Source organism: Rhipicephalus microplus, chromosome 3 (genome assembly GCF_043290135.1).
Source record: "Rhipicephalus microplus isolate Deutch F79 chromosome 3, USDA_Rmic, whole genome shotgun sequence".
NCBI classification, from domain to species: Eukaryota; Metazoa; Arthropoda; class Arachnida; order Ixodida; family Ixodidae; genus Rhipicephalus; species Rhipicephalus microplus.
In genome coordinates, this window is record NC_134702.1 from 186,190,994 (window position 1) to 186,202,589 (window position 11,596).

Here is an 11,596-nt window from a genome sequence, read left to right on the forward strand (position 1 = left end):
CTTAGCTATTTTCTACGCCTGGGCAATTGTACGCTTCTGCCGCGTATATATTTTCCCCGGATTTGATGGCTTCGAGTTAACGAGGGATTACTGTACTTAAATCCACGTTGATTTATTCGTGTGCGCTGAATATTATGTCAAATCAGCAGAACCATTTAGCCCACCCTTAAGTATATCCGAAATTGTCAATGCGGTGTGTCGCTGGCGCATAACATTGAAGAGATGGACTTCTTCTTCTTCAAGACTCCAACATTCAAGACTAGTCCGCTTGCCAAGACGCTGTCTCCAGAGACACTATGAGCTCACAAATTTTATTTTCTTGAAGCCTTCATCTTCTTCTGAGCTACTGTTGTTTTCGCATGCCTTTACTACATTACGTGTCCCCCTTTCTCCTCTTTATTTGAGTCGGTCAGGCCTTGCCTTTTCAGTATTGCAATAATTATGAGATTGAAGCACCCGACATTTTATTTGTAACCGGCGCAAGTATTGGCATATATAAAAACATAATTGCATACTCGCAGCTTGGAGTAGTTTGGGTAATGACCAGGTGCAGAATTTCAGTACTTTTGCTTCACTTGCAGGCTCAGGACATGGAATCCTGCTGTCCTGTGTTATCGTCGCTGTGAACGAGTACTTCGACAAGAGACGTGGCACTGCCCTCGGTATCAACATGGCTGGTGCCCCTGCAGCTTCCTTCATTTTCCCGATAATTTTCGATTACTGTCTCACCGAGTACAGCCTGCACGGAACATTTGCACTTGTGGGAGCACTGTTGTTGAATGTTCTACCAATCAGCCTCTTTTTTCGCAAGCCTCCGTGGATGCAGAAACAGTACTCCGAAATATCTGACATCTCCAGGAGCAGAGTCATTGATGGAGACGACGCACGAGAAAAAAAAGCGAGTCACTATAGTGATTACGTGGCATCAACTTTGCGACCTCTTGTCGGCATTAGCAACGACCAGGACGATTCTTCGTGTGACGAAAACGTTCTATTTACATCAACGGATAGATCGACAATAGTTAAGCTGTCTAGGTATCCCCTATCCGTGAGGCTTAATTATGAAAAACCTTTACGTGATTCACACGGGATACCACACATGTTGGAGGTCTCAGACACAAGCGCTATGTGTGCTGAAAAGAGAGAAGAGCTGTCCTGGAAGTTGCTTAGACGAAACAGTGTTGATGTGCCATATATCAGGGGAGGTCAAGAACCACGTCGTGTCTGTGTGAACTGCTCATGTAAAAATGAGTGCTTGGAAGAAATTTTCCAACAAAATGTTGGCTCACCGGAGCTGCACAGAGCAGAAACAAACATTTCTGCGGAAAATTTACCTTTGAAAGTTATGAAGAGGACGACAGACTGCATGAAAATGACATCAATGAAAAATACGATGCTGACTTTCACGGGCTCTGCTGAGCCCCCGGAGGCAGGTAGAGAAGGTATGGAAGATGAGACAGTCCCCTTGAAGAGTGCTTGTGGGGATCGTACGCTGAATTCATTAGAAGGAGTATGTGATTTTCGATATTCAGTGAAAGAGAGCCGTACACGATCTCTTTTGCGTAGCGCTAAGGAGGTCCTGTCTACGCGACGGTTTTACGCGCACATGTTTAGCTACTTCTCTTTCTGTTTCTTCTTGGATACGTTTCTGGCTGTGGCCGTTGACTGCGCAGTAGACAACGGGATCAGCAGAGAAGATGCTGCGCACGTACTAACATTTTTCTCCTTGACCGACCTGGCGGGACGGCTGCTGATACCGCTGATCACTGATTACAAGATCGCAACTCCTCTTGGCGTCACGACGCTATCTTATCTCGTCATGGTCATTATTGGCACGACGATGCCACATGCCCAGAGTGACGTTGTGTTCTGGATACTAGTTGTAAACCTTGGACTTCCAGTTGGCTACGTAATGGTTGCCATGTCTCAAACTATTACATGCGACGTTGGTGTGCGGAACCTCCCCATGGCTTACGGCTTTGTAGCATCAGTGACAGCTCTGGGAGCATTCATGAGGCCGCCAGTCATAGGTGAGTAGAGAGTACTAATATAGTTTCTGTGCCAATAGTTAACTCTCAGTATTCCCTAACACTTTTAGGAAATCACTGATTTGCAGATTCTTCGAGTGTCACAAGGTTTAAGCAGGAACCTTGCTGTGACTGACTAGATTTACGGCGGGTGTATGGTAATTTCGGCCTACTAATAGTCATAAGCTACACGAGATTATCACTGTGCGGAAGCAGTGCCTTATCCAGTCAAGTTCTCTGTATCGTTCTCGCATCGAAAAACCCTCATGCATTTCACAGAATATTGATTATGATCACAGATTTATTCCGAGTGTGTTGCTTGGTGGGCGTCTCCATAAGCCACACAGGTACAGAAAAACAGTCACAAAGTTTTTTATCACTAAAATGATCGAAAAATTTGTGGAGGCAATAGAGCCTGTCAGATTATGAATGAAAAGGGCAGCTGCAACGTTTATGTCTTCAGATATGCATCGCTTCGTACGAGAAGACCCATTTCTGAGAGAAACAAAAATAATTTTGGAAGAAAAGAATCATGTTTGCTTATTCAGAAGCTTGAACCATTACAAACGCATGTGCACGCGCATCGCGCCTGACGTATCAGGCTGTAAAATGCATGAAATCACTGTCTATAAAAGACTGGCTGCGGTGTTCATTCAAAACAAATTCGATTCTACTGGGGAAACGTAGTCATACAATTAAATGCAATTGAACGTTATTTCCACACAATCTAGAATTTATTTCCTGGGTGTTTATGTGCGCAAAGGTAACCAGTTGATCATGCGTAGCTGTCAACTCCCCATAGTAAAACTTTTAGAAGCACGCGGCCCATTCAATTCTCGCATAGCATGGGAAAACCTTTATTTGATTGTTTAAGTTCATCAAAAACAAGAGAGCAAGTTGCCTTCGTGAGTCTTGTGGCCCGGAAGCGTGAAAAGTAGACAGTCATACGATGAGAGAATGTTTTTGAACTCCATTTTAGTTTATATTGCAGGTACCATACAATTTATTTGCGTTGACATGGTGCAGCTTATTTACGATAATGATGAACAGTAAGTTGCGACAACCCACCGACACCGTTTTGTTTCCACGCCTTATAACTACGTTGCTGAAGCGCTTGAAACGATGGAAAAATATGGGCATAAATGGATTGCTATTCAAGCAAGAACCATCAGTAATTCATCGCCACAAGCCTCTGCCCTTCGAAGCATGAAGGCATCTCTGCACCATCTCTAGATAGGGCTGATTTCAATATATCGCTTCGAACCTTTCAATTTTGTGAATTCACCAATCGCTGCTGTTGTAAACCCTTGATGCCCATTTAGTTGCTTGAATAGGCCACCAGCTGGATGTCCTTTACATTATGGTAGGTTAAGATCTATTTATCGGGTTTAATGTGAAGTGCAAAATATACGTTTTTATCTTCCACTCTCTTGCAGTTACGCCTTTTATTTCTCCATTAGTCAGATGTGACGTGATCCCTAACATTTGCTTTTTTTATTTTTTGTTGTCTGTCCAGCTTCAGCCCTCCAAAATCTCAAAAGCAAAATTGTGCAATAATTGTGTGCTTATACCTTTGCGGATAGTGCTTAATTCCTATCGCAATTAGGAAAAGCCTGATGCATGCAGTCCATCTTTTGGTGAACTTCTTTTCGATAAGCACGCTCCATATCTGGTAATTGTTTTGAGTGCCCATACAGTTGTGTAGACTACAAACTTAAGTGGCAATTCACAAAAATTCCAATTTTTAGACGAGGAAGTATACACTGTTTGTGTTAGTATCATGCTTGAATATTGCTGACCAGACGCGCAGTGCACCTATTTCAAAACTTGGTATGTTCTTTAGGCCCTTCAGGCATTTGTGTTCAGTTTCGAGTGTAGGTGCTAGACCCTCTCCTTCTTCAGGTAGAAACGTAGAAAACACCTGGCTGTGTCAATTTGACCTTCAAGCTCTGCCATGATTATCCTAGAGTCTCTTAACTGCGTCGTGACTCGGAACAACTATTTACACAGTGCCCGCAAGATGGCGCGAAGCTCACACCATTTAGTTCCTGCTGCTAACGTTACTCAAGCGTATCAGCGAGTTGATACCGTGTTTCATTCCACGCCCACCACAAGTCTTCGCAATAACGACGAAAAAGCTTCAGCGAAATGCTAGTCACTTGGAAGAATAAGCGCATTCACATGCGTGTCCGCAAGTAGCAACAGTTGCGCGGGAGACATGGCGATGCAACTCTACGCGAGAGGTTTGTCGAGAGATACTTCCTTTGTGGTGTACACATATCCCGAAGGAGTACGGCCACCAGCGTGGATCCGGTCTTAGCGAGCCGCAGGGCACGCGTTAACTGTCGCCGTGGCGAGAACACGATACTGCTCAAAGTCGCAACAATTCATTGTGGCAACACCAAACGCAGTAGAGCCCGTTGCCAAAAGGCGCGGCGGGAAAGCAAGTAGGCTTATCCACGCGACGGGCACAAAGTACTACCCAGGGTGCCACGAGCACGTCTCCGCGGTAAAGGTGATCCACGGAGACACCGGGACCAAGGCCCGGTTGCTCGAGCGAAGGCAAAGGAGCTCGCGGTTGCTTCGAAGGAGACGGGTCGGCGTAGCTAGGCCACGCACTAGGACACCGTACCACCCTCGGCCGTGAGTACGCAGTGGGGCAACAAAAGGTGAGCGTTCGCCTCGGGCGCGAGGCGCCGTCAGCGAAGTCTGACGAGCCCCGAGCGACGGGAGTCGACGGACGGAAAAGATTGCGTGGCTCACCGTTTGCTGTCCCGGAGAGTGGTGGTGGTAGTGGTTAGAAGGAAGAGGAAAAAGGCACCTAATTTCTGTCTGCCTTCAGGCGACACGGCGCAGTGCCTTATAGGGGTAGGGGGAAGGAGGGATAAAAAGAATACAAGGAAAATAGATGAAAAAATAGACAGGCAAGCAGCGGAAAAAAGAAAGAGATAGGAAAGTGTGGATCCGGTCGAAGCAGTCCAAGGGCGGGGCGCCACAATGCGAGAGCTGCACGGCGTCAGGAGACCGCGGAGGGCGAACCAGTCAGCGGGAGCTACGCTGGCGTCGGAGATCGCGAGGACACAACCGTCCAGCTTGAAATCCTGTGACCGAGAGTACTCCCTGCCCCTGACGCAGCGCGCGAAAGGGAGTTAAACGTCACTCCGCCATTCCCAGCGCGGCAGACAGCAAAGGAGGGCAGACATCTCGGGACATGAGAACGGCAGAAAAGGCAGGAAAGCCCGCGCAAAGGCTTTCGTGTCCTTCTTGTCTCTGTGCCGTCGTTTTGTTCTTGCGCTATAACTATCGGCAGCGGGCCAGCCTCAATTCCCACACGTTTAAAGCACAAATCGGAAGCACGTCACCCCTAGGTCTGTGATCTGCGAATGTTATTGCGAATGGTACTGCTGCTACTGCCTCATTCATTAAATAGCCATTCCGACGTCTCTTAAGTTTTTCAAAAACTCAAAAACGTTCAGAGAGGCATTTTCGTCACGGAAATGACGTAAAAAATACGCACAGTCAGATGGGGGAAAAGGATCATCTATTGGTTGAGCCCAGACCCTCATGGTCCAGAGCAATCGATGTCGGGCACGCTATGCATGGCACCATGGTCGCGCACTCAGGAGACAATACAAACGCGCCTTTTTTATCACACACTTTCCTCTCACAATGCTGTTGCTCGACGGAGTGGTGTCGTCGTCTGGGAGCGGTGTAAAATGAAGTAATGCATAATGACTGTGGCCTCTGCGACTAACTCTTGCAACACGTCGTTGCTAGCTGTTCGTTTTGATTGATTGATTGATTTGTGGGGTTTAACGTCCCAAAACCACGATTTGATTATGAGAGACGCCGTAGTGGAGGGCTCCGGAAATTTTGACCACCTGGGGTTCTTTAACGTGCACCCAAATCTGAGTACACGGGCCTACAACATTTCCACCTCCATCGGAAATGCAGCCGCCGCAGCCGGGAATCGAACCCGCGACCTGCGGGTCAGGAGCCGAGTACCTTAGCCACTAGACCACCGCGGTGGGGCTAGCTGTTCGTTTTATTCGACGTGTTCTCAATAGGAGTAGTGCAATGCTATGAACGCCTTAACACACCACGACGTGGTGACGTCAGCTCAAGCCTCGGCCTCGGTCATAGTAATTAACCCTTATTCGAAATACAGCTTCTTAGTCTGTACGATATTCCGGTAACACAAGGGCGTGGCGTATTACCGAAAAGCGTGTCTCGTAGCTACCACCACGTCCACTGGCGCCAGCTATAGAAAAAGAAGACAACTAGCAAATAGGTAATCTACGACCTCTGAAATTTCGGCAGAGCCATTGAATAAGCCTACAACACTACTTGTTTCACTCGTCCACTCAAAAACGATGCCCAACCAATGCAAATACTTTACTGCCAACGCTTGCGGACAGGAATCTTAAGCAAACAGAAGCATTTATTTGAAGCTTGCGAGCTACAAAGTGCACAGCGGCCACTCGATGGATTTGAAGTGGAGGCCACCGCTTTCAGTGGCGTGGCCATGTTTTTCAGGCGCACGCCCGGGCAGTTCACACTGGATATTCCGGAACACGCGTAGTATTTTGCTTATAGCAGCGCACGGGGCAGACTAAAAATTTCGAATAATTCCCCGATGCATCCCCGCATTGGCTGTAACAACGCATTCCCCACAAACACTCGCCCCAAGACGAATCGCTGTTGGGCTAGAGAGGACATACGACACGCGTTCTGTTCCCTTCTAGATCGACCGTGGTGTTCAGTACCTCATCAACATGGCGCAGGTTGGCGACTTTGGCCGAAGTTCAGCTAAAGTTACTGGAATGGTGAGTGTACAACGTGTTGTTTTCTGCCGCCACCGAGTGCTTTGGGCGTCACACAAATGGTCCAGCTCACACGCCTCATTAGTGTTTTGGCGCACTCGTGGCCGTTTGTTTAAATGGATAACTGCCGAAATTTCTACGACGAGAGATATCTATATTACAAATACGAATGAGAGGTGGTAACATGAAATCATGGAATGCATTTTATGCACAGCATGATATACATTCGCCACTCAGGGTGGGCTAGTGGCCGATTGGCTTGCTTGATTTTTACCAAAATCACTACTTTGCGAGGTGACGTAATGCGAACACGAGTAAAAGGCGAAAAGACGAACATCATGAGGTTACTTTCATGTACAACATGATTTAGACAACTCGCTCATGATGTCCTCGCTTTCGATTGGCTTACCTGATATTCTCAAAAAATTGCAGCGCGGGGGGTTACTGTATGACGGAAACAAATAATAAGGGCTAACATGAAAATTATAACATACATGTCAGTGTAAGCATGATTTACATGCCATGCTCTTGGCAAGTTTGCGGCAGGTTTGCTGGTTTTACATACACCTATATTTGTAATGCATGGCGTACTTGTATGATAAACATAAATGACAGGTTGTAACAGGAAAATATGGCAAGTACGTAATGTAAGACATGATTTTTCTGGCGTGCTTATGGTGTACTCTGGGCCGGGTCGCTATTTTGCTATACACCAAAATCGGTATGGTGTGGCGTTAATAACTTACAAACATAAATGATAGCTTAAAACTAGAAAAGATGACATGTTCATTGTCTCCCCTGTCATACCTGTTCGTCATACAGCTATCTCACATGATAGAAATCTCGTTATATACTAAACTAGAGAAACGACTGCTAGCGCACTATATGCGACACGTTATCCATGCAAAGTATGTCAGACATGCCATTATTTTCATGTTACCACCATTTGTTCATGTTCGTCATACAGTCACCCGACACAATATCATTTGTGGGGTATATCCAGATAGCCAACTGGCCGCGAGCACACCATGAGCGTGGCGTTTAGATCCTGTAATACATCAGATGCATGATATAATTTTGGTGTTTGCACTTTCTGTGTTCGTCATGCAGTCTCGTCATGCAATGCAAGTATCGGTGTATATCAAAATACCAACCGGCCGCCGGCACACCACGAGCGCGGTAGTAAGTCGACCATGCTGTACGTGACAAGCAAGTCATGGTATTCGTGCTGCTGTATACCTGTAATTTACTTTTATGATGCGCATACATCTCGTCATGGTGATTTTTGCATACACTCGTTTAAATAATTCATCGCGACAACCCCGAGACCAGGTCTTAAAAATGATGTTGTATATGTCACGCGTGACATGATTTGCATTTTAAGATTTGCGTTTTTTGTCCACTTTTGTCAAGCTGCCATTTAACCTGTGGTGCATATAAAGTGAACGAAACGGCCGCAAGAGCACAAAACCAGTAATGTGTAAGCTGTGGGGTTCATCACATGGGCGCAATAATTTTTAGCGTTATGAATTACCACTTATAGTGCCAGGCAGGCAGGCAGGCAGGCAGGCAGGCAGGCAGGCACGCAGGCAGGCAGGCAGGCAGGCAGGCAGGCAGGCAGGCAGGCAGGCAGGCAGGCAGGCAGGCAGGCAGGCAGGCAGGCAGGCAGGCAGGCAGGCAGGCAGGCAGAAGTTCGTTAAGAAATGTTTCGCATTGATTAAAGGTTTGCAGCTAAGCGCCGAGACGTCCCGCCGCGGTGGTGTAGTGGCTAAGGTACTTGGCTGCTGACCCACAGATCGCGGGATCGAATACCGGCTGCGGCGGCTGCGTTTTTGATGTAGGCGAAAAGGTTGTAGGCCCGTGTGCTCAGAGTTGGGTTCATGTTAAAGAACCCCAGGTGGTCAAAATTTCCGGAGCCCTCCATTACGGCGTCTCTCATAATGAAATGGTGGTTTTGGGACGTTAAACCCTACATACCAATATCAGCGCCGAAATGCCGCGCAGTTTGCTCTTTGTTGTCGCACTAGTACGCGTGCAAGCGTCGGTGGGAAAGTGAGACTGCCACTGTTTGCTTCTTAGACAGCTAAAGAACAACGCTATGCTTCATTCAAGGCTGCGAAAGCACCCACGATGTTCAAAAAATGCGTCACCCCACATAAAATGTGCACAGAGCCACCGCAGCTTCAGCGCTGCTGGACCCTGTATGGCGGCGGGCCTAATGGTCACAGTGCTTTCCCCGTTCCAGTGGCTTTAAAGTGCTGCGTCTAATTAGCGACGCTCTTCTGGCAGTCACATCACTTTCTCTGATTGCACTCTCATCATTAACGACTTCAGCCACCACTAGGGTTTCTCTAATCGTAGGCCACGAACACTAGTCGTCGGCATGGAGATGTACCACTGAGAGTCAACCTGTGTGGTGCATACACGTAAATAACATACTATAGAGCTGCCAGACAGAAATGGACATTGTGCAAGTGCTCTTATGTCAATGCACAGAGGACAATCAATTACGTCAGTAAGGACACCTTTTACCTGCGTGTTAAACTGATCGGTATGGCGGAGGAACCAAACGAGCCATTTTTGTACCTCTTCATCGCTCGGTAACGTGCATTTTTGCTACTGCTCATCCTGCCTCTTCAAGATACCTCCTAAAAAACTTTACCTTGGGTGTGAGGTCATATTAGGCCCTGAAAAATGTCGATCATATAAGGATAGTACAGGACGCACTCATATCTGGTGCTTTGTACTATATATACTGTCACGGCGTGAAAGTGTGGGGTGCTAGTGCTGAGCGAGAAGTACGGGATCGCAAATCAGGATTGATACCTTTCAGCACCACATGAACAATACAACTGATATCTTCAGTGTGCATTTGCTAAAGCTTGTTCTTTGAAGAAACTTTTTTTTGTCATATGTGTAGAACTAAGACGAGTTAGCGTTGCTGATTCCACGGTATATTGGAAAAATTGTGCTGTTCTAAAGAAAATAGAAACAGAGGAGACTACTGACTACCGCTCTTAGCTAAAGCAGTGTGCTATGTTTTCGTTGTTTACTGTGTGGTGTTCCTGGTCTGGTCGCAAGGTGAGCTTCACTTGAAACACGCTGCTTTTTTACTGCCTATCTCAAAGTTTGAGATCTTCTTGTACAGTTCTCTTATTATGCGATGTACAAGAACACTGTTCCGAGTGGGAACACTCAACGCAAGTTGTTGCTCCTGACGTTGTGATTTTTACAACGACAAGCCGTATGCCGACTCATCAATGTGCTGACGTATTACGACTGAGTGCTCCTTCATTGAAACTACTGCTGTTCAATGAAAAAAACGTAAAAAGAGTGTACATCAGTCATCAAATTTTACTTCCTCAAAATATTCAATCACAGGAAAATCACAAAGTTGTTTAAATATCACATGTGAAAACGTGGCACAGCTTTTTTAATCACTAGAACGGAATGAGGACAAATGGTCTACCCTAACAAAATAATAAATCAATAAAATAACTAAAGCATGTTCTTTGGTTCCTTTTACGCATGACTTTAGCTCTCCAAAAGTACATGGTATACTCACAGTGTAGACAAATGCCTGACAAACCTCACTGGCTTTGCCTCTTTGTAAACTTGTCACTTTCAATTCGTATTTTTTTCTTGTATTTAAAAAAAAACATATATTGTACTTCTTTCAACAGCCCATGCCAGCAGCGCGTCGTCTACAATAAACAATAGAACATACATAAGAACACCTCTCGTAAAGGTTAGGCACATATTAGGGAGTAGTTACTATTTAACATTAGCATATTCACCATCACCTTGACTGTGCCCCCTGCAGGCAAAGGCCTGTTGGATGTTCCGGCAATCAACTCGGTCCTGTGCTTGCTGGTGCCACGTTGTACACGCAGACCTAATCTCATCTGTTGACTTGACTTTCTGTGTCCTTCTCACGCATTTGCCCTTTTCTAGAGCTTTATTTACGAAAAGTTATACTGGCAACACACTGTATACCCTGCTTGTCTCCATTACTTCTTGGTTTCGACTACGAATAATGCGCAGTAAAGCTAAGGAACATTGGACGAAGTATGTTTAGAAATTCTAGTATATTCAGTAAATTTTTATTTAGTAAATTTTTTGAAGTATATTTAGAAGTTTAGGATTCTCACATTGTCTGAACAATTACACCGCACTCACGAGAAAAGGTAACTCATTCAGTGATACAACTCCATGCGATAGAATCTTTTAGAAAAGTTTTTAAACAAGTAGTGATCGAAAAAAATTTGCCAAAATGTTTTTTTGCATATTCCGCGCAGGATATTTCCGGGACGTGAACGGATCATACGGCGGACTTTTCCACTTCATGGGAGGAATGGTTTTCACATCTGTCCTGCTCACTGGCTGGCTGTGGGCTTCAAGCAGACGACAAAATAAACAGCAACACAAGACTTTGTCGGCCGAAAAAACGGCGGGTCTAAATGTTTGACATATGATGCATGTGCATGATTCAGTGCTTGTCAATACTAGGAGTATTTGGTCAACTGAAGACAACATAATTTATGTTGTTTCAATAAGCAGCAATGTACGGAGCTTTGCAAACATCCCGGAAGTTGTCGTGGCTGTCCCTAATGCAGAAGTTTGATATATATTACGATCCCGTACCTTTACCTAATTTGCACTTATATTTTCATCTATTAGAAACACTTTCATCTTTCGAAGGTACTACAGAAAGGAGTAGTGAAAATACTACTCACGCTCGTACCT

General features: G+C 45.6%; 1 protein-coding gene across 1 annotated transcript; it reads left to right on the plus strand.

Annotated features, from left to right (window-relative positions):
* The first annotated feature begins 584 nt into the window (after positions 1-584).
* Positions 585-11,319, plus strand: LOC142803446 (uncharacterized). The gene is made up of 2 exons (XM_075888564.1): positions 585-2,030; positions 11,149-11,319. The coding sequence occupies exons 1-2, from the start codon at positions 671-673 to the stop codon at positions 11,316-11,318; spliced, it is 1,530 nt and encodes a 509-aa protein (XP_075744679.1). The 5' UTR covers positions 585-670; the 3' UTR covers position 11,319.
* Positions 11,320-11,596: the final 277 nt, after the last annotated feature.